The sequence below is a fragment of the Clarias gariepinus genome, chromosome 18 (assembly GCF_024256425.1).
Source record: "Clarias gariepinus isolate MV-2021 ecotype Netherlands chromosome 18, CGAR_prim_01v2, whole genome shotgun sequence".
Lineage (NCBI taxonomy): Eukaryota > Metazoa > Chordata > Actinopteri > Siluriformes > Clariidae > Clarias > Clarias gariepinus.
Window position 1 is genome coordinate 2,895,375 of NC_071117.1, and position 23,969 is coordinate 2,919,343.

At 40.0% G+C, this 23,969-nt stretch overlaps 1 protein-coding gene and 1 long non-coding RNA gene across 4 annotated transcripts in view; one reads left to right on the top strand and one right to left on the bottom strand.

The window, feature by feature from the left end:
• LOC128506581 (adhesion G protein-coupled receptor E5-like) overlaps positions 1-15,452 on the top strand; it is a 32,257-nt gene extending 16,805 nt beyond the window's left edge. For 2 of the 3 annotated variants that reach the window (XM_053477103.1, XM_053477104.1), the window contains exons 7-20: positions 7,377-7,508; positions 8,614-8,745; positions 8,842-8,870; positions 8,960-9,061; positions 9,939-10,092; positions 10,176-10,292; positions 10,389-10,585; positions 10,673-10,849; positions 10,954-11,148; positions 11,234-11,451; positions 11,614-11,772; positions 11,889-12,060; positions 14,928-15,023; positions 15,138-15,452. In XM_053477103.1, the coding sequence (XP_053333078.1) occupies positions 7,377-7,508; positions 8,614-8,745; positions 8,842-8,870; positions 8,960-9,061; positions 9,939-10,092; positions 10,176-10,292; positions 10,389-10,585; positions 10,673-10,849; positions 10,954-11,148; positions 11,234-11,451; positions 11,614-11,772; positions 11,889-12,060; positions 14,928-15,023; positions 15,138-15,182 (1,925 nt within the window). In that variant the 3' untranslated portion in view covers positions 15,183-15,452. The remainder of the gene's footprint in view (positions 1-7,376; positions 7,509-8,613; positions 8,746-8,841; positions 8,871-8,959; positions 9,062-9,938; positions 10,093-10,175; positions 10,293-10,388; positions 10,586-10,672; positions 10,850-10,953; positions 11,149-11,233; positions 11,452-11,613; positions 11,773-11,888; positions 12,061-14,927; positions 15,024-15,137) is intronic. The other variant, XM_053477105.1, reaches the window with a different exon arrangement.
• Positions 12,945-14,322, bottom strand: LOC128506585 (uncharacterized). The gene is made up of 2 exons (XR_008355737.1): positions 14,241-14,322; positions 12,945-13,417 (listed from the first exon to the last, which is right to left on the bottom strand). It is a non-coding gene; the product is annotated as an uncharacterized LOC128506585 (long non-coding RNA).
• Positions 15,453-23,969: the final 8,517 nt, after the last annotated feature.

The window sequence follows — 23,969 nt, forward strand, 5'->3', positions numbered from 1 at the left end:
TCAACCAGGGGAATCGCCTCATCAATTGCATTAGCAAGAGGTATTCCCTTGCAGCAAGTATGTGACACGGAGGGTTGGTCCTCTCCACACACATTTGCCAACATGCATCCTATTGTTTTTAAGCCTTCTGTCCTCCGCCTTTACAGCTTCGGAGCAGGAGAGACATCACTTACTGTGTTCAGTACGTGCTCTTCAGATTTACATCCACCGCATTAGCCAGTGGCGTAAGTCAGAGCAGCTTTTACATGTTTGAAGCCGCAAGCTGCGTGAGAGATGCTATTGCCCTCTCCTATGAGGCGCGTGGGTTCACTTCGCCTCTAGGAATCAGGGTTCATTCAACCACGGGAATCGCCTCATCAATTGCACTAGCAAGAGGTATTCCTTTGCAGCAAGTCTGTGATGCGGAGAGTTGGTCCTCTCCGCACACATTTGCCAATATGCATCCTATTGTTTTAAAGCCTTCTGTCCTCCGCCTTTACAGCTTCGGAGCAGGAGAGACATCACTTACTGTGTCCAGTACGTGCTCTTCAGATTTACGTCCACCGCATTAACCAGTGGCGTAAGTCAGAGCAGCTTTTACATGTTTTGAAGCCGCAAGCTGCGTGAGGGATGCTATTGCCCTCTCCTATGAGGCGCGTGGGTTCACTTCGCCTCTAGGAATCAGGGTTCATTCAACCAGGGGAATCGCCTCATCAATTGCACTAGCAAGAGGTATTCCTTTGCAGCAAGTCTGTGATGCGGAGAGTTGGTCCTCTCCGCACACATTTGCCAATATGCATCCTATTGTTTTGAAGCCTTCTGTCCTCCGCCTTTACAGCTTCGGAGCAGGAGAGACTTCACTTACTGTGTCCAGTACGTGCTCTTCAGATTTACATCCACCGCATTAGCCAGTGGCGTAAGTCAGGGCAGTTTTTACATGTTTTGAAGCCGCAAGCTACGTGAGAGATGCTATTGCCCTCTCCTATGAGGCGCGTGGGTTCACTTCGCCTCTAGGAATCAGGGTTCATTCAACCAGGGGAATCGCCTCATTAATTGCACTAGCAAGAGGTATTCCTTTGCAGCAAGTCTGTAATGCGGAGGGTTGGTCCTCTCCGCACACATTTGCCAATATGCATCCTATTGTTCTGAAGCCTTCTGTCCTCCGCCTTTACAGCTTTGGAGCAGGAAAGACTTCACCTACTGTGTCCAGTACGTGCTCTTTAGATTTACGTCCACCGCATCAGCTAGTGGCATAAGTCAAAGCAGCTTTTACATGGTCTGGGGCCGCAACGGGGGGTGGCCCCCAGTACACTGGGCTATTGCCCTCTCCTATGAGGCGCGTGGGCTCACTTCGCCTCTAGGAATCAGGGCTCATTCAACCAGGGGGATCGCCTCATCTATTGCACTGGCAAGAAGTATTCCCCTGCAGCAAGTGTGTGACATGGAGGGTTGTCCTTTCCGCACACATTTGTTAGATTTTATAATCTGGATGATCATGCCACTCCGGGCTCACAGGCCCTTGAGTCAGCTTCCCAGATATAGTTCTGAGACCCTTTTGGCCTTGTGCGCACACGCTACACAACCTTGGGGTCCAGACACTTGCAGTGCGGCGGCGTTGGTATTCTCGTTCCCATAGCGTTTTCACGCAGCATCGAGTGTAGCCTTTGAAAGGGAACGTCTCGGGTTACTTTGCTGTAACCCTGTTCCCTGAAAAGGCGGGAACGAGATGCTGCGTCCCAATGCCGCACTGCCTACGTGACCGGACGTCCGTTCAGACAAATCAATCTGAGGAATGTTTCCGGTTCACTCCTATTTATAACCTGCAGGTGCGTCTCATCAGATGACGTCACCCGACCGAGGTTATATAAGCCAAAATTTGGCGTGTTTGATACACACATGCTTCACAACCGGCAACATGACAAGATGTTTCCATAGCGTTTTCACGCAGCATCTCGTTCCCGCCTTTTCAGGGAACAGGGTTACAGCAAAGTAACCCGAGACGTTATTCATATCAGTGTAAAGTTAGTGTGATTTTGAAAGTGCTATAACTCCACCTGGCACAGTTTCATCTCAGTGGAATAATCTGACTGCATGTGAAGCGCCATGAAAAAGTATTTGCCCCTTCCTAATTTTTTTCTTTGCATATTTGTCACACTTGTATAGGTGGAATTTCACCTAAACACTTTATGAGGAAAAGACAAATTGGCCTTTTTTGTGAGTTATCATGAACATTTTGCATTTCGGGGGTATCATCTTGATGTATTGTAAGACAAAAAAACAATTGTAAAACCAATGCAATTTATGCTATCATAAGGAAAATATTAATTTCTTCCATTCCAAGGATAAAAACGGTAACAATGTCAACTTTAGAATCTAGAATCCAGAAGATTAAATTTACACAAATTTAAAAAGAGGCCTGATAGTCTTTAGAAGAGCCTCAGATTCAAGAGGTTTTTAAAGTGTGGAGAGGTTACAGTTCCTCTGATTGTATAGGTGAGAACAGCTGATTCACACTTGGGGAGAGTGAATAATTTGCATTTGATTGTTGTCTGGCATTGTAAAGCTTACAGAGTTACACTGAAAGAACAATAGGATTAATAGGAATAGGAGGCACTAAAGAGGAGGATTTTAATTTTGACTATAAAAAAATTAACCTGCGTCTATTTTTAAGCGTGCCAGCTGCCACTTTTTAGTTAAAAGTTTTCAATACAAATCTTATAATGCCCACATGACATGACGGAATTAGGCACGGCTGGTGAGCTCTCCTTGCCAATGATCCCGGGCTTGCACCCTGCGCTATAAAATATGAGTACGACGGCCATCCGCGGACAGCAGCTCCTGTCCCTGGGCCACGTTCCATTTGCCCCGCTTGCATGCCGCCCTTCCGCTTGTTGTGCGCGCGTCTCACTCACACCGCATAGTAAAATCCACTGTAAACCAACAAACCAGAGTATTTTATAGCGCGGGTTGCAAGCCCGGGATCATTAGCAAGGAGAGCTTTTCTTCACCATTCGTGCCTAATTCAGCGGCCCCGCTTCTTCGCATATCTGAAGTGGAGGCCGCCTAACTAGTGAGTAAGGAGCGATATTGATTTGGGCGCACGCCGTGACAGGCTAAAAAAACTATTGTCCTCAAAAATGCAACAGATAAGGACTCAGATTAATGTGCAAAAACTATATAATAAAACTATATAACACTACATAGCCCTTATAAGACTCAACTTTTATTTAAGCGCACTCACAATAACGAAAAAACGTTGTGATTTTGTAAATGTTTGAAAGCAAATAAGGTGCGCTCTTCTGTATTGTTTTTGGTGAACTTGAGCGCGTCAGAAAATGAACACAAGCATTTTTTAAAATGGTTTTTAAAACGCGTTCATAATCATTAGTCTACTTCTGTCGGTGCGCCGAATCGAAGTCCTGAGCCCAAACCTCATTTAAATTAAATTAACAAATATTATAAGTAAAAAAAACAATAGCCCACGTTTAGAAACTTTTTTTTCGACATGAGTTGGCCCGGTGTTATGCGCAGAGCGCCGGGAGATTTCCTGAAGCTCCGAAATCGCTGGGGCATTTATTCTAAATAGATGCTATCTTTAATAACTGATAAAGGTTTTGAGCTGTATACACACACATTTTTGAGGAGTTAAAAATGACCTAATAAGTCAGAGCAGAAGTGAAAGTACTTTACAAAAGACAAACTGCTTTATTTCAGTCATGAATTCACAATCACATCACATTCCAGCTATTATTTCCAGCCGTGGTTAAATAATGGATGAAATAATTATTAAATGCTGGACACAAACAGCAAATATGATGATTATTATAAAATGCCAGAAGAACTTTTGTGTTCATTAAATAATATTTACTTAAAAAATAGTATTTATAAATATTATAAATATTATTATTATTAAAATAATATTTACTTAAAAAAAAATATATATATAATAAAAAAACATTTTAGGAAAAAATATATATATTGTTCATTCATGTCTTCTGATGATGTCGACACATTTTTACGTTTTAAATGAGATATGTTGGCATATTCACGAATCAGGACATTCGCATAGTTAAGACTATCAGATAGCCTACTATCAGGAAATTAAATTAATTTCAACACCATGTAAACCATGTCTTTTACTGTTTTGTCCCTGTTAAAAGATTACAAAAAATATATAAGAAACTTATTAGGAATTTTAAAGCACGAATTTGGGCATCTCATTTCATCATTATGAAAATAATATGAAGCACATATACACACATTTATCATGAAAGATCTGTTGTAAAGCAAAATAAAATTCATGTTTGCTTCAGCATTGGGAACAATATTGTTTTAGACTAAGTAATTATACACAGTTCTTCGTTGTACAGTACTTGGTCCGGCTTTTAGATAAAGTCCTTCCATGCGCCATCTGGCAGATATTCAGTGAAGCACAACACATTTAATGAAGTTCCCGAATGTTGCATACGGCAAGTCGCGGCACGCTGCACGCTAAATTGCGGCATCTCGCAGGAGAACACACGCAATCTTAATGGCCACATCTCTAGGTCACTGCGTTTGTGAGGACATTTGGTACTAGGTCACTGCGTTTATGAGGTCATTTGGTACTAGGTCACTGCGTTTATGAGGTCATTTGGTACTAGGTCACTCGTTTATGAGGTCATTTGGTACCAGGTCACTGCGTTTATGAGGACATTTGTTACAATGTCAATGTGTTTATAAGGAAATTTGGCACTATGAATCCTGAGTTTATGAGGACAATTAGCTTATTGTTGCTGTGTTTAGAAGACAAATATTTCTATGTCATTGCTCAGGAGCACATTAGGGACCTCATTATTCTTCTTAAGAGAAAATTTGTATCTTTGTTACTAAGTGTTGGAGGACGTTCTGTACTACGTCTCTTGAGTTTATTAGGATATTTGCTTTTTTGTTGCTGCGTTTATAAGGAAAAGCATTCTTACTGTATGTCACTCTGCTTATGAGCATTTTGGTACAACATTACTACGCTTATGAGGACTGGATTTGAGGACATTGTGTGAAATTTCAATGTTCACTTGTTTTTGCTTTTGACTGACCAACAGATACAGCAGTTTAAGTGTGTTTATATGTAACAAGGGCTGCATTGTTCACTCTAACCAATATTGTCTAGGACTCTTTTGGAATGTGTGTGTGTGTGTGTGTGTGTGTGTATAATCATCTTATTATGGGGATTGGCATCTGTTCCAGTATGCTGGAAAGTAAATACACATTGGGGACTAAAATGAAAGTCTAAAATGAAAGTCTACAGGAAGACAGTATTTTGGCTTATTAGACACAGGCTTTGGTCTTTGAGTAAAAGTCCCCACTGTGTTTACAAGAACACACAAGTGCTGCAGTGCAATAGTGTGTGTTTGAGACTAGGTTTTTATTTCACAATCAATTGCCAAATGTGGGTCATGTAATGAAAAGACACATTCAAGTGTGTGTGTTCACACACACACATCTTACTTCCTGTGCACTGTGGCCTCAGATGTGTTCCCTGCATGCTGAGGCTTGAGAGAGGTTGAGGGACTCAAATATTTGAATACGACTTGCCATTTTGCTGAGCAATAAATTGTGGATGTTGAAGTGAGATTTAAAAAATAAGGGCAGGGTTTTTCACGCACATGCATGCAACGCCCCAGAGCGCCATACACCTCACACGCACACTTACCCTGCATGGCTCAGGTTCTGTATACTATATTGGGAGAAAGAAAATGACAAAATCTGCAATTAGTTTAATCATACACAAAACACTGCATCACTTATATTCACGGCAACATTCAAGGGATAACACACTGATCAACGTATGACAGCTGTACAGTCAAACATAACGACCGACGTTAGGGATGAAACAAACAACAACAACAACAACAACAATAGAAATAATAATAAATAGAGAAAGCACAGTCAAGGGAGAATGATTATTGGGACAACCCAAATAAAAATTTAAAATAAAATGCAGAATTATTACATATTAATTATTAATAAATATGAAAAGTGATAATATTGAATAAAAAAAAGTTGTGCCCTCTGCAGGACAGGTGGACATGCATTTTAGAATAGAGTTTAAGGCAATAGTTTATTTATTTATTTTTAAATATGATCGTTTATAATATTAGTATTAGTATTTCAGTCGGACAGTAATTTGCAGACGGTCCGTAACTCGTGCAGTAGGCGAGGTGCTTTCACCGGACTTTGTTAGCGAATCTCTGGAGGCCGGAGCTCGAATATCCAACGTCACACCAACTTCAGCGCGGTGGGTTTCTAAATTAAATTTAAATGTAAATTATTGTGTCCTATTATATGATGTCGTCCTCGATAATGATTATAATAAATACATAAATCATTTTTCAAGTTAATTTATTTCACGCTCCAGCGATATACATTTACATTTACATTTAGGCATTTGGCAGACGCTCTTATCAGAGCGACTTACAAAAAGTGCTTTAATGTTTACATCATTGGATACATACTTACACTGGGTTAACTAGGTTAATAACTAATGATATAATGACTAATAATTTTTCATTCCCTTTTCCACTAAAGTAAAGATCCGTTGTTCACTAGTTCCCTACAGCGCTACAGTTCGCTACTCTGGAGAGTTTGTGTATGTATGTGCACGCATCTCATAGTTGTGTGTGCGCGCAATTTATACGTAGTTGTTTTATGCAGTTAGTAGTATATACTGTATGTGTGACGGTTTCATATAAGTGTAGGCAAGTGTTTCATGTGTGTGTGTGCATGAGTGAAGTTTGATTTAAGCCCTATACGGCTTAAATCAAACTTTAATCATAAGTTTTCTCTTGTTTCTCTGAGACACTTTCCTCCTTGATGTTCTCAACCCTCAGTCCTGCACAGACCAATCAAACACTGTTTCAAAGTTGAAATCGAGTGAATGTGCAAATGGTACCGCAGATAGTCGGCAATCATAAAAAAAAACTGTTTCACGGTATACGTTTTATAACAATAAATAGTTTAGGTAATAAAAATAATACTTTTTAAAATGTAATTTTTTTTTTACTTTGATTTTGCTTTATTCTGGTTTCTAAAATTAATAAATTAAAATAAAAAATTTAAGTTTAACTTGCGTTCTGCAATTCTAGCTTAAACAACTAACAATAATTAACCTCACTTGACATGTTTGCTCATAACAGCTTTTTGCCTAACAAACAAACACCTACAGTGTGTGTGTGTGTGTATTTGTGTACACATGTGAGTGTCTTTACTTTGTGAGTGCATGAACATGTGTGTGTGTAGGAGGTGTTTACCATGTGTACATGTATGTTTTGTGTGTAACTGTGAGTATGTGCTTACGCTTTCTGTGTACATATTGATGACTACGTGTTGGTGTGTTTGTGTGTGTGTGTTCACTGCAGATGTTAATAAGTGTGATTTAATGCCCCCTGTGTGTGGACCTCATGGTGTGTGCATCAACACAAATGGCAGTTTCGTCTGCTCATGTTCCACTGGTTTCCGTAACCAAGGCCAGAGCAACACCACTTGTGAAGGTGAGACAGTTAGGATCATCACTGACGAACAGCGCTAAAACTGTGAGGCCAAAGCTTTAAAAACTGAGATCCACTAAGACCCACACTCATCCCAAAGCTCTGTACAATAATGAACCAGACTCTGAACCTATAAACCTGTAGCAATTCTCTGAACACGTACAGTACACCTAGACTGAAACACTGTGCTTCACCTGGACACCTAGACCAAGGGTCTGCAACCAGAAATTAAAGAATTAGACCACAACCAGGACACTAAACACTGTGTCCCTCTGAATTTTAGCATTGGGACCATGTCATCTGAGTCCCATCTTGAGAGCCAGAGCCAAACTCTGAACACTGAGATCTATTTCCTGGACCAAGTCTCAAACTAAGAGGTTGAGCACTGATACCCTGACCCAGACTCTCAAGAGACAGACCATTACATGGGACATTTTAAATGACTCTAGACTCTGGTTTACACCCAGATTAAGATGTTAAGGACTGAGTACCAGATCGAGACCTAGATGAATAGTAAATACTGAACAATGAAACTATTAAATGCTGACCAATATTAAAGACCAAATTCTAGACTTTTAGAAGTCATGTCCTAACATAATACAAGACAGTCTTGTACTTCAATTGGTACTGAGATGCAGAAATAATCATAGCTTAAGATGCTGGGAAGAGGATATTTTTCCAAAAAAAAGACACAGGCTGACAGAGACCAATATAAAGACTGAATAATGAGTCCCAAGCCAAGAAGTCAAGAGCCACAATCTGAGAGCAAAGGTCTTAATCTGAGAATGGATTCTGGGGCAAGATCCTTAACAATTAACACCATGACTGAGCCACTGAGATCTGCACCAGAACATAACTCTGACTATAGAGAATAAAACCCTTTTTTTAGGATCTTGGTCTTAGACCAAGATCCTTAGCAATCAGCACCAAGACCAAACCACTGGAAACTGTCCCCAGAGTAACCCAGAGTCCCCAGTCCTCACAACTGCATGATCGCTATAATAATAATGCTTAATAAAAACAAGTGTGGATAATTTTTAATTGAACACTTTATCCATGCACCAATGCAGCAGTATGTCCTAACATAAATATCACCTTTGTGTCTTAGACATCGATGAATGCTATGGAGATCAACATGTTTGTGGTCAAGGCGGCAACTGTTCCAACAGTGAAGGGAGTTACTTATGCCAGTGCACGTCTGGTTACAGTAACTATGGAAACAATCAGGCTAAATGCACAGGTAAGAGAGTGAATGCCTCGTGAAGTAACATCCACAGCTGTATCTCAGTCTTTGTGTAACAAAACCATCTAATAAAGTATGTTATTGTGTTTGTAGAGTTGAAATGTTACAACACATCTAAAAATGTAAGTCTACTAATTTTACATTAATCAATATATAATAAGGAGGAACATTTAAAACATCATTGCAACATGTTGTCTGGTTACATGAGCAGGTAGGAACAGTGATGGATGGTTTGTTGGATCTGTTCACCACAAGTTGTGGGTCATTAAGTGGTTCATCGATGGAACGGCGCTCAGGAGAAACCTTACTTCAGGTACAATCTTGTACACACACTCAAACATAAATACAAACACCAGTAATGTTTATTTTAATCCTAGTAATTCACATTAGCTGTGTATATGATCTTAGTAGAGAACCCATCTATAGTGTGATTTTTTAGAAGTTCCATCACATTACATCACATGGACATCACATGGTCCAAACTTCTTCTGAGAGTATCACATGATCCAAACCTATCCACCAGCAGGAGATTTACTGCATGTGTGATGTCACTTTTTAGTGATCCAAACCTATGTGTGAAATCATCACATGGTCCAAACCTTTGAATTCTGTTATTCGAAAGCTGTGGTGTCCCATCACCAGGGGGCCCAAACTCACAAGTCATGTTAGTACTTTGCCAAACATAATTTGTGACATCTTTAGGATGTTCAAACCCACCTGTGATATTAGCGTTAGTCTATCCATTGTGTTACATTTCAGAGGGTCCAAAGTCACACCGGAAAGTAAGCTCTTGGTGAGAAGGTCCACAGTCTTGTGTGACATAATAAGAAGGTCCAAACTCTTTTGTGACATAATTAGATGGTCTAAACATTTGTTTGACATCATGATAATGTCCAAGCCCAGCTGTGATATCAATCAAGTCATTAAATGTTCAAAAACTGAATGTCAGTTTATCAGGTGGTCCAACCTCATCAAAAAGTCCAAACCTCCAGATGATGTAATTCGATGTCAAACTGAATACTAATGATACATTATTAAATTATCCAAAATAACAAGTTGGATTTTTTAAGTTGTGCTACAATATATAACATTTCTGTCAGGTATACACACACACACACACACACACACACTTTTGCATTCTTATGCACTAAATGTCAATGTGATCCTGGTGCATGTGTGTGTTTCCCCAGAACCTGCTGAATGTGACAGGTGGTGTGTTATCAGGTGGGAACCTGAACTCGAGCTCGACTCTGAGTGTGTTTTTTGGAGCAGTGGAGAACACGATGAGGCTCATCGCACCTCAGCTCAACAAAAACACAACCAGGATGGACAACGAGGACACTGGTATACACACACACACACACGCACACACACACACGCACACAGACAAACCGAAGTGTAAATCATGTGCTAATGTTGATTTTCAGAGGCGTGGCTTACAGTCAGAAAGGATCTGACTCCGCCCACTGGATCTGTCACACTGGTCACAGACAATGTGCAGCTTAACACGAGCTGGGAAACTGCAGTGGGTGCAAATTATCCAGGTATACACACACACACACACACACACACACACACACAAAGACACACAAAGACACACTATTTGGAACTAATTTATAATTATTTGTTAATTTGTTCAGGTTTTGCATATGTGGCGTTGGTCAGTTACAAAAGTCTAAACTCCACCAAAGTGTCGCCTCCAGTCAAAACGGGCGCTGAGACGTCGCACATAAACACCACCTACCTGCTCAACTCTGAAGTGGTGACAGCGCTCATCAGTAACACGGACACACACTCTCTGCCTGAGCCTGTCACTCTCACCTTCCGACACAAAAATGTAACACACTTTAACACAACATGCATGTGTGAGATAAAATGTTTTAAAACCACTTTATTAACATTTTCTGTACTGACTCCGCTGTAGGAGAGAGAAGTCTCCAAGGGCTTGAACTACAGCTGTGTGTATTGGGCTGGAGATGAAGGTGGAGGGACGTGGTCAGGAGACGGGTGTGTGAAGGCCGTGTTTAACTCCACTCACGCCGTGTGCAAGTGGGAACACCTGAGCAGCTTCGCTGTCCTTATGGCCCTGTATCCCATTGAGGTAGAGATTTATATGGATTCAGATCCAGAAAAGCTTACTAATGTATATTGTTACAACGACGTATTAACCTCTCTCTCTCTCTCTCTCTCTCTCTCTCTCTTTAGGACACGTTTGAGTTGGTATGGATCACTAGGGTTGGTCTCACCATCTCCATTATCTGTTTATTCTTTTGTATCCTGACATTCTTGCTCTGTCGCTCCATCCATGGAACCCGTACAACCATACACCTCCATCTGTGTGTGTGCCTCTTCATCGCCAACATCATCTTCCTCTTCTTCATAACCAGCACAGAGAACAAGGTTTGTGTGTGAGTGAATAAAGGAAAACATCTGTCCTTTCAAGAAGGTTTTAAAAATCACTTTGGTTTGTCTTTACCTTGTGAAGGTCGGTTGTGCATCGGTCGCAGCACTTCTTCACTTCTTCTACCTGGCTGCGTTCTGCTTCATGCTGCTGGAGGGAGTGCAGCTCTACCGCATGCTGGTTCTGGTTTTCCACATCACGCTCCATCCAATGTACCTGTACGCTGTGGGATATGGCATTCCTCTTGTCATTGTCGTCATCTCAGCCATCGCCTTCTTATCAGGCTACGGCACCGAGCGCCAGTAAGTGTGTGTGGGATTAAAAGGAGTATTTATGCCAGTAACTGGTGCACAGGGTAGGGCTGAATTCATGGCAGCCACAATCAAATAAATAGCAATGTAAAGCTTTAAGATCTAAGATCTATTTATTTATTTTTAATTTTATGTGTGTATATGTGTGTGCAGCTGCTGGCTCTCTCTCGAACAAGGCTTCATCTGGAGTTTCTTTGCACCAGTCTGCATCATCGTCCTCCTCAACAGCTTCTTCTTTGTAATAACAGTTTGGAAACTGGTCAGGAAATTCTCCAGCCTCAACCCGGATGTCTCTAAACTAAAACGCATTAGGTATATTAATCTGGGTGTATGTATGTGTGTATATGTGTGTTCACCAAATCAACACGATGATATAACTGTTACAATTTTCTCTCTCGCTCCCCTCCTTCTTTTGCTCTTCCTCACAGGGGGTTCGTCCTGACAGCTGTAGCTCAGCTGTGTGTGTTGGGAGGGATGTGGATTTTTGGTTGTTTCCTCTTCCAGGAGCAGGGCACTTTGGTGATGGCGTATCTCTTCACTCTGTTTAACAGCCTTCAGGGGGCGCTCATCTTCATCATGCACTGCTTAATGAGCAAACAGGTGAGGCACACCATTTACGGTTCCTTGTCTGTGACTAAATAATGCTACACCCACAGGACACCGACATATAAGTAAACCTTTATTGTCACTAACACTGACTGTAACCTTAACCTGCAACTCATTTACACTAACCTTCATCACAGTAACACCAACGTAACCATAGGCATGTCTTGCCTTAACCTCAGTAACATTACCTATAAACTCACAAAATGTCACCTTTACCTCTGTGTCCTCATTTTCTTAAAATTCTACCTCATTAACTTCAATTTGCGATCTAATCATAACCTAATTGACATTAACCTCAGTAGCGTCAATCTCAGAAACTCTAACCCCAACCCAAGTAAAACCTCAAAACCATAAATTCAACTTCTATAGGGTCAACCACAGTAACCTCATATTCAGTATTTAATCAAAACCTTAATAACCTCAACCTTACACCCTAAAAAATGCTGGGTTAAAAACAACCCAATCTGGGTTGTTTTTAACCCAGCTGCTGGGTAAATATTGGACTAACTACAGGCTGGGTTAATTTAACCCAGCAAAATGGGTTATTTTTTTAACCCAGCAAAATGGGTTAAATATTCAACCCAAATGCTGGGTCATATTTAACTATAATGCTGGGTTAATTCTACCACATAAATTGGTTAAATGTTCCACCCAGATGTTGGTTCATTTTAACTGGAATGTTGAGTTAATTCTACCTCACAAATAGGTTATTATTATTTTCATGTTTTACAGTGAATCTGTAAAAAAAAAAAAAAAAAAAAAAAAACTACGCACGTCTATTAAACAGTTAAATTATTTTGATATACTGGTTTATTACAAAAAAAAAACTTAAAAGTTTTGCAAACCATACATATATGCAATAAACAACATCCTATTAAATGTTCATAGAAAAAAACGTTTATTTTTCAAAAGCACAAGAACAGATAATCAACAGCGACATCATTACTATACTATTACTCACAAGGGCAGAATGGAGTAATAACACAAATAGGCTGAGGCAGCTTCTACAGAGCAGGATCTCTCTGTGACATTAGATATCTTTTCTGCAGAACAAAACTATCCAGCCCTGGTTCCGTTTTAACATACAAACACTGTCTATGACTTTTCAAGTAGGCCTCGCTATTTCATAGCAACATTACAAAAAGTCCTATACAGGAGCACACTGCTTTGGATAGTTAATGTCAAAAATATAAAATGCCTTGAAGCACACATCAACCGCCCCAAGTAGTGTGCATTGCTCCACAGCCTGTCCCACCAGAATGACGAATGCCTGACTCTCCCAACGTCAGGATATAGGGTACGGCCTTGACACTTCAGCCTGCTGGAGGTATTCCACCATGTTGGTGCCAACCTTAGAAATAAATCAAAGAAAGTAAAAAATTTGTTGAATAACAAAGATTAAACTGAATAAGACTATCAATTTAATATGTAATATATATATATATTTTTTTTTAGTCAGACTAGTTGATCTTGTGATCTGCATTAATTTTAAGCTAATTACCGAGGAAATGCATTGTCATATCTGGGGTCACAATCACTCAAATATTAATACTTCCATCTAGTAGTTATCTGTACAGCTGACTGATAGTTAATTTAGTCTGAGTCACAAGCAACTTTAGTTAAAGAGGGCTACCTGGTTATCTTACATGCAGCAGTCATATTTGCATACTACTTGCCAAAGGGGGAAAGGTGTAAAATATTGTTATAACTCGGGAGAAACGCGGGCGACTTTTGACCGCGGAGTAAATTACTAGCTGGTAAAAAACAGTAGGGTTAGCAGGTGTGTATATTTGTGAGAGGGTCAGTGTTTTGTAACACCCCAGCATTTTATTGTCTCAAACAGTGAGATTAATAAAGTTCTAATGTTTATGTGGTTGCTAACGCTAGCAACCTAACTAAATGCTAGTGTCATGCTAATACTATAGTTACAGTTTCTTCACCCTGTAAACATTCTACAGAGAAAGATAAAAAGCTCAGACATCTTATCCGTTTCCTTCACACACAGCTGGGGTTCTTTGGCTAACTATAGCAGCTACTGTCAGCTAAATTATCTTACCTCAGACCAGCCTGAAAGTTTAAGTGTAACCTTAACACGGTAACAGTAATAAATGTTATATATAGTAATAATATTTCAGTCATATGTGACTTAGGTGAGTGAACATGTGTATACAGACCTTGTATTTAACGTCATTTTCCCTTAAATGAACCGTCATCAGCGGTGTGGGAGCTCAAGAGAGACACGAAGCTCTGACTGACAGCCGCGGAATACACCGGTGAACCTTGGGGGAGGGGCCAATCAAACTTCAACCCAGCAGCTGGGTTACACAAAAACTACCCAACTCTCTGTAAATAACCCAGAAAAACAGAGAAAACCCAGCGCTTGGGTAGAAAAAACAACCCAGCGTTTTTTAGAGTGTAGAAACTCTGAACTCGAATTTAGTTATCTGACCCTCATCTTAATATCCTCAACCTTACAAGAAACTGTAACCACAACCTCAACAATGTCATCCTCAGAAGCTCTGGCCTCAATCTCAATAACCTCCAATTCAAGTTTGAGAAGAGGAATCCAAATCATTACATGTGATCTAAGTAAGCTTACCCTTAGCTCCCTCAACCTCAAAAGCCTCAACTTCAGTATCCTCAAATTCATTAATTTCAATCCCAATCTCAGCCTCAGAAACTCAAACCTCAATCTCAGGATCCTCAAATTCTCTAACGTTAAACATAACCTCACAATCTTCAACCTTATTTACTTAAGTAACCTCAACCTTATTAATTGAAACCTTATGCTCAAATCTTGACTTCAGTCACCCAAACTTTATCCTCCACCCCATTAACCAGTTATCTGTTGCTTCTTTCAGGTGAGAGAGGAATACAGGAAACTTTACGGCAGAGTGTGCAAGTCAGAAAAGAAGAAATATTCCGATGACAGCACCAATCAGTCCAGCAGCAGTCGGGTATGGGTCTGTTGTGTGCACCAAATTACAAAAACAGTTTTGCATTACACTTAGAATTAAAGGATTGTTCTCCATGGCCACATTAATGATATTTAAATTTGACCTTTTTTTCAGCGGCCTCTGAAGAGTATTCAAAGCACAGGAGAATCACAGATATGAAGCCGGACACAATTTCTAGTTTCATATGACCTTTTCACAACAGGAGGAAGATACATAAGAGCTATGGAACTATGGGAACTGACCTACAAATGCTTATTTCTTCCATTCAGCTAATAGGAACCTACCTACAGATAAGTGGAACAAATCCATAGAAGTGTATTCAGCGAACTACAATGGCTGTAAAAAGAGAGACTGTTTAGGTTTCTGTTTTGGCTAATTATGGAAAACATTCTTAACTTATGTCCATGGCTAATAAGAAAGACTTAAGCTGGTTTAAAATGTACTTTAGAGTCACAGAGAAAAATTCAACAGAGTCAAGCAGTTAAGTTCTTTACAAAAAAATCTATATTTTTTTAAAAATCAAGTAGAATATTTTGAAATGTATTTAACTTTTCATAACTTATGTTACTAGATAGCTATGATCCAAAAGTGTAGGGAAGACTCAAGCCTGTGCTTCTCCTCTCCATGTCCTGTTGGGAAGTTTTACATGTATAAGTAGTGTGATTATAAAATCTGCAATTTCCATTTTTAAAACTGTTTTGCTTAAAGATTTCCAATGTCAGGCCATTCTTCATCAGGATGGTCCAGTCATAAATGGTTCATAACATTTATCACAGGTGCAGTACGGTCTAACTGCAGTCAGTATAATGCAAGGCTAATCATCATGCATAAGATCCATTTAAATATTAAGCTAAATCAAACATATTACATTTTTACTTTAATGGATTCCATGGATTCATGGGTACTTAGACTCTGCTGAATTTACAAAGACACTGATTAATTTATTATAATTTCTTTTTTAATCAGAGAGCACTTTTATTCTTTTTTCATATTTGTACATTTTATGAATGTAAATGATTATAAAATATAAAATTCTTCATATCTTTTGAAACATATATCAATAAATATTTTTGTACATTGTTTTCCTGCTTTGTTGCGCCATGTTGTTCAGAATCCATCTTGCACTCTTAAATAAGCTTAGGTCGAGACAAGCCTGTGATTTGGTATTAATGCCTTCTTCAGTCTTAATAAAACACACTTTATAGCAATTTTCACTGTTCAGTGTTTGTTTTTCTCTTTAGGTTTTATGCATGCTAGTAAAAGTCGTAGCATTGTGAAGGGTGTGTTGGTGTGTATCATCCACTTGAGGAGGCTACATGTAAGTCGGTTGTGTCAGTGTAGTAAATAAATGACACGCAGGATGGGATACGTATAGTTTGTTTTCACTTTTATACCACAAGTACTGAAAAACTGTTTTTTTAAATGTTTTGTTTAATTCCTGTTTCTAAAAACTGTAACCACTCTGAATATATTTTCCATACCAGCACATTTCCAAGTGTTCTCCAATAACTTTTTTTTACAACTTTTATAAATTAAGAAACATACTTTTAAACATATTTACAGTTACAGTTAATCAGTTAGATGAAGTGGAGTTAGATAAAGTGATGCAAAGCATTCCCACAGGTAAGAGAGTGGTGACTGGTGCAGATTTTATTAGACATGTTCAGGATACACAGAAGGACAGATGGGTGGACATTGCAAAGAGTATGGAACTGGCAGTAGTTAATACTTTTTTCCAGAAGAGGCAGGAACATAGGGTGACATATAAGAACGGAGGCAGAAGCACTTAGGTGGACTACATCTTATGTCAACGTTGTAAACTGAGAAAGATCAATAACTGCAAAATATGGGTAGGAAACACAGGATGGTGGTGTGTAAAATGGCCATGGTGGAGAGAAAGGTAAAGAGGACAAAGGCAGAGTAGAGGACAAAGTAGTGAAAGTTGAAAAGGGAAGAATGTTGTATAGTTTTCATGGAGTATTGATACAGGCTCTTGGTGGTCAGGAGGTGTTTTCAGTTGACTGGACAACTACAGCTAAGGTGATGACATACCTGTGAAGGTATGGAAGTCTTTAGAAGAGGTGGCAGTAGAGTTTCTGACTAGTCTGTTTGAGGAATGAAGGTTAGCTGTAGCAAGACAGAATACATGTGTATGAATTAGAAGAACCCAAGTGGAATGGTGAGGCTACAGGTAGCAGAAGTAAAGAAGGTGCAGGACTTTAAGTACTTAAGGTCAACAGTCCAGAGCACTGGAGAGTGTGGAAAGGAGGTGAATAGGTGGGTACAGGCAGGTTGGAATGGGTGGAAAGAAATGTGTCAGTCTGTCACGTACTAACTCGGGATGAACAGAAGACTTAGCGATAGCTGTTAGCCCTTTGTAGCGTGGATGGTAAACCCAAATGCGTTCAGGTGTGCTATGTGATAAAAGAGTTTCTGTGAGTATGGAAAAAAAAAGGTGTTCAGGACAGTGGTAAGACCAGTAATGCTCTACGGCTTAGAGACAGTGGCACTAAAGAAAAGACAAGAGGCAGAGTTGGAGGTAGCAGGGATGAAGATGTTGAGATTCTCTTTGGGAGTGACAAGGATGGATAGGATTAGGAATTAGTTCATCAGATGGACAACCAATGTGAGATCTTTTGGAGATAAAGTCAGAGAGGACAGATTGAGGTGGTTTGGACATGTTCAGAGGAGAGATTGTGAATATACGGTAAAAGGATGCTGAGGCTGGAACTGCCAGGCAGGAGGTATAAAAGCGGACCAAAGAGAAGATTTATGGATGCAATGAGAGAGGACATGAAGTTAGTTGGTGTAAGAGAAAAGAATGCAGAGGATAGGGTTAGATGAAGGTGGATGATTTACTGTGGCAAATCCTGAAAACGAAACAGCCAAAGAACAAAGAAGACAGTTACAGTACAGTTGGTCTCTTATCAGCCTCTTATTAATTACCATATTAGTTAAATGTAGGCCAGTATTTTCTTTTTTAAAATAAATTATCAAATTAGGGAAGGGCTTTTATTTACTTATTTTGGAATTCAGAGTTACACATTACGCATTTTAAACAGCAGTATATCACTCTACACCGCTTCATAGCAGTTAGGTGAGATGGAGAGACACAAGGAGATGTCAAGATGGTGCCGGTGAGGTCGGCTGCCACGACTGCACGAGGTCACGACTTCTCCAACCTACTTTTCCTTGTTTTTATATTTTAAAGTAATTTCTCTTATCTTTAAACCGGCAAACTCATCACCATTAAGTACATTAAGTACGATAGAGACGCTCTTGTTTCCATTAGAATACATTGTACTCAAAATGCAATGTAATCAAAATGCAATGTACACAATGTTCCCGGCCCAGTGGGAAATGAGCTGGCGTCAGGAACAGGCTGAGAGCACAACGTCCAGTCACTGGAGAACAGGGTCGATGACCTCAGGGCCAGGGTAAAGTTTCAGAGAGACATTTGGGACTGCAACCTCCTCTGCTTCACAGAGACATGGCTGAACCCAGCGGTGCCGGACCACGCCATCCCGTCGGTCGAGTTCTTCTCGGTTCACCGCATGGACAAGACACGGGACTCGGGGAATTTAAGGGAAGGCGGTATGTGTTTAATGGTGAACAACAGCTGGTGCAACAGCATGAACATTGTTCCTCTTACACGCTCCTGCACACCAAACCTGGAACTACTGTCCATCATATGTCGTCCTTTTTATCTACCTCGGGAGTTCACATCAGTCATAGTCAGCGCCGTTTATATTCCACCACAAGCGGACACGAACACTGCCTTATGCGAGCGGCATTAGGCACTCACACAGCACCAGATACATGACCGGGATGCATCTGGGTTGCACTCATTAAGGCGGGGGACTTTAACTGTGCCAACTTCAAACGCGCAGCGCCGAATTTTATCAACACATCACCTGCCCCACCGGGGGCGAAAGTACACTGGATCATTGCTATACAACGGTCAAGAACGGCTACAAGGCACAATCTCGTCCACAGTTTGATAAATCTGACCATGCCGCCATCTTCCTCATGCCAAAATACAAACAAAGGCTGAAACAGGAAGTTCCGGTTCAGAGGGAGGTCGCACGCTGGACGGACTAATCGGTGGCCACGTTACAGGACGCACTTGATGAATCAGACTGGGACATGTCCCGAAACAGCCCCAATGACATCAGCGTGTTTACAGAAGCGGTTGTGGGATTCATCAGGAAACTAGAGGATAATACCGTGGAGAAAAAGACTGAGCCATACAATGAAGGAATTAGAACTGGTTGGGAATCAGAACGTTTCCCAACCAGATGCTGTGGGTGGATAAAACCATCTGCAACGCTCTGAGATCTTGCACCACTGCCTACAACATGGGACTTGTGTCCGGGAACATGGAATCGCCCAAGGCTGCATCGTATAACGTGCGGAAGGCGGTGAAGGAGGCAAAGCAGCGCTACGGGAAGAAACTAGAGTCACAGCTCCAACAGAGTGACTCTAGAAGCCTGTGGCAGGGACTAAGGACAATAACGGACTATAAAGCCAACATACGGTATGACAAACGCGGACGTGATTCTGGCAGATGAGCTAAACACTTTGTACGCTCGCTTTGAGGCTGCAGCAAAAAATGCTAGCGATGCTAATGCTAGCGATGCTAATGCTAGCAGTGCTAACGGCTACAGACAGGACGACACTGCCAGCACCGGAAGTGCGCTCATCATCAATGAGCATGACGTGAGGAAGGCCTTCATGAGAGTGAACATTAGGAAAGCAGCAGGACCAGACGGCATCTCAGGTCCTATCCTCAGAGCCTGCGCAGACCAGCTAGCACCTGTGTTCACAGAGATATTTAACATTCCTTTATCTCAGTCGGTGATCCCCACATGCTTCAATATCTCTTTATCTGAGTCAGTGATCCCCACATGCTTCAAAGAGTCCATCATTGTTCCTGTCCCGAAGAAACCTCATCCTGCTTTCCTTAACGATTATTGCCCTGTAGCCCACACCTCAGTAGTGATGAAGTGCTTTGTGCGGCTGGTCAATCATCTCTTTACTACCGGGCACACTGGACCTACTACATTTTGCATACCGCCCGAACCGTTCCACAGACGATGCAATCTCACATCCCCTTCACACATCACTTACTTACCTGGACACTCGGAAAGGGAATTATGTTAAAATGCTTTTCATCGACTACAGCTTTGCATTTAATACCATAATTCCCTCCACACTCGCCACCAAGCTGGAGCACCTGGGACTCAGCTCATCACTGTCTTAGTGGATCTCCAACTTCCTAACTGGCAGACCACAGGCAGTAAGGATGGGCAGACATGGCTCAGCCTCCCTCACTCTCAGCACTGGAGCCCCCCAGGGTTGTGTTCTGGGCCCCCTGCTGTACTCATTGTACACCTATGACTGCATAGCCACTACGAACTTCACTACCATCATTAAGTTTGCTGACGACACTGTCGTGGTGGGCCTGATCTCTTAGGGTTGTCTTCGGCAGTGGTAGACAGTGAAGTAAACATGTTGCGGTTAGTTTAGCTGTTTTATTTAATCAATCTTAACATATATAATTAGCAAATAAACTAGGGGCCAAAATTTGTTCTGCTGGACCCAGTTTATGGTAAAGTGAGACTCTTGTATATGTTCTAATGTTAGTTTCTATCTGCTGAGCCATTTGCAGGGCAACTGAATATACATTATTGTATATCTTACACAGAAAATTGTTTACACTGTTCAAACATACATATGTAACCTACATTAGGTATTTATTTTAAAAGATTTATATTGTGAAAAAAGGAAAATTTGGAAATTTGTGTTTCTTATTCCTTAATTTGCTATTTTGTAAAAATAATTAGTTTTATTCATTTATTTTATTAAATATATATAATAAATTTTATTATTTGGAAATGTCGCAATTTGTAGATTATTTTATAATTTTGTCTGACTGCTTACATAAACTCTAAAAATGATTCAGACATTATGATGAAACAGTTACTCAGTACTTGAGTAACTTTTCATCGAATACTTTCTCACTCTTACTTGAGTAATGTTTTGGATGACTACTTTTTACTTTTACTTGAGTAAATTTTTCGGCTACTCTACCCACCTCTGATTTGGACTTACTGTGTTTGAAGTATTTATTTATATAATAAATATTATATATTATATATTAATATTATATATTAATATTATAATATATATTATATAAAAAATACTGTTTGTAATTATGTTTGAAAATCGTGAGTTTCTTACTTTTAAAAGGTGTAAAAAAAAAAAAAAAGAAAGTGTTACAGAAGGATGGGGGTTACTTCTATATTCAGGCCAATACTTGAATCTAATAAGACAACAACAAAATGCAATTTGTCACATTATCTAAAAATCTTTCCAATATGTCAACTCCTCCAGTCTGAAGATGGTAGAAAACCTTAAAATTCTGACACTGTATACTCTTTCCATATGCTGTATGTTACAAAAACAATTTCTTCAAGGAAACTGTACAGGCTCCAGTGCTACATAAACCTGTGATACTGCTAGAGAAACTGACTGATAAAGAAAACTAATCAACACTTTCCAACCAATCAGAAACTAGAGTCTGACACCGTTGTGGGATGTGTTTTACTTGCTAGGCTACTGTGGTTATTTTAAACCTCTTTAACTAAAGTGTGCAGTCACAAACAGGTTAATAACTTACAGTTTAAACTTAAATATAACTATCATATTTGTAAGCCACTACCTTGGTCCATGTATCCATCTATTTCTGGTAAATTACAATTTGCATGATTTGAAATATCTTTAATATTTTCCAACCCCATTTAGTAACAGAACTATTGGTGTCTTCATGATTTACTGAACGTTAGTAAGAAAGAGTGTAGGGTAGGGATGTGCTATGGTTTTAGTCTGTAAAGCCGTCTCCCACTCTCCTGAACTGGACACATGGCGGTAAAAAAAAAAAAAAAAAGAAAAAAAAAATCCCAAGTTGTGATGCTCACCTCAGCCACTCCCATAGTCCAGTAGGTGCTGTGTGTCACCTCAAAGACACAAAAATGTCAACATACTGTAAGTGGATGAGTTCTGACACCAGGATGTTGGAGTAGGGATGAAACCATTCAGTTACATCACAAAAGGGATAAAATGTACTTAAAAGTGTCTAATTTCTCATACAAAAGGATTGTCTTGGAGCACATTGAAGGTATATACATTCTTTTACTGGTGTAACTAGTGTGAACTGTCTTACTGGTTTAGACAGCGGGCACTGATTCATAGACACAAGAAGAAGAGTCTCTGGCCATGATCCACACACACTGCAACATCTCCTATCTTACACTCCTTTTGCTAAGCAGATCATGCAGCTGAACATCCAGGGAGTACAAAATGAGATAAAAGTGTCAACAAAAATGCAAAGGAAAGTAAGCAAAGAGTCAGATTAAAGATACAAAAAGGCATAAAAGAGGTTGATGTCTGTGTGTTCCCCAGGATAATTAGTTGGTGTTTTACATTTAGCAACAGGTGACAAGTTTCATGTAATAGTGATTATGCTGTGTGTCTGCAGACATGAACATTTCTGACAGATGGAAAGATTTTTAGTGAGATATTGCTGAGAAGAAAAAAAATTCTCAGTGAATATGTAACTGTATGATTTCAGTATGACATTAGTGTCAGGATCATTGAAACCACCTTGGCTTTCCTCATGTCTAGAAGAACACTCTAAGATTTACTTTTTAAAAAAGTTTGGGTACAAGTGGGGTCCATTAACATGTTCGAATAGAGCACAACTGAATACATTTTGTACTCTTTTAGCAGATTTATTAACAACTCCCAGAGCCCAGTGTTCACCTGCAAGGTATGCACGCTGTGGCTGAGCCCAGGATTCCATAAATCCCACACTGTACGTGCCATACTTTTCTAGTCAGAAGATGTCCAAATGTTAGGTGTTTTAATATTTGGGTTGAGGAGAATTTGTCACGACGAAAGGAAGTGACGAATCCAGGCCTGGATTCGTCCCTTCCTTTCGTCGTGACAAATTCTCCAGGTGCAGGTGGAGAAGCAAGGTTTAAGGGCTCAAGTTAAGAAAGAATCCGTCTGAGTTGCGATCAATGAGATTCACAGCACTGGGGCGTGGTCGACAAAGAGAAAGTGCGATATCAAAGCCATAAGATCCATCATCGAGAGCATTGAGCAAAAGTGAGACAGAGTCATAGTCAGGAGGGTGAAAATGCAATTTCAATAGCCGTGAGTTTGTGGCAAGATTACTGGATCAAAAAATGACAAGACATGTAAATTGGCTACATTTATACACATAGTTTATGCATAACTGTGCTATAATTTGCTCCTGCTAAAATAACAGACATGTAAGAAAACACAGCTCATGTTACAATACAGCAATGAACAATCACTGAAGTAGTCTATCTGTTGCTCTGCATCTTTAATTTACTTTACATTTTAGTTTTTTTCCATTTCAGAAAGATAATTTCAGCTGAATATCTTATAAACATATTACAGTGGAACCTCAGATTACGAGTAACGTGGTTTACGAGTGTTCCGCAAAACCAACAAAGATTTTTAATAAATTTAACTTGAAAAACGAGCATTGTCTTGGTTTACGAGCACCGAGTATCATGTTTCACGCATGCACTTTTTGTTTTGACGTCGAGCATCACAACTGAGCCAACGGTTTTTATCTCTTTTGCTGGGTCTTAGTGCTCGTCTCTTACTGGTATAATCAACATCTGTGCACGCGTGTACTGTTTTCTATAACACTATGACTACATGTGTGTGTGAAACATATTTTATTATGTGTTCGGAAGCGCGTGTGTACAGCGCGTGTACTGTTTCTTATAACACACGTGTATGCGCGTGAGTAAGGCAAAAAAAAATCTCAATACAGAGGTTAAAAATCTATTTTCTTCCTCATCGCGGTGTGCGCTCACGCGAGCGTAATTAGACACTGTGCCGGCT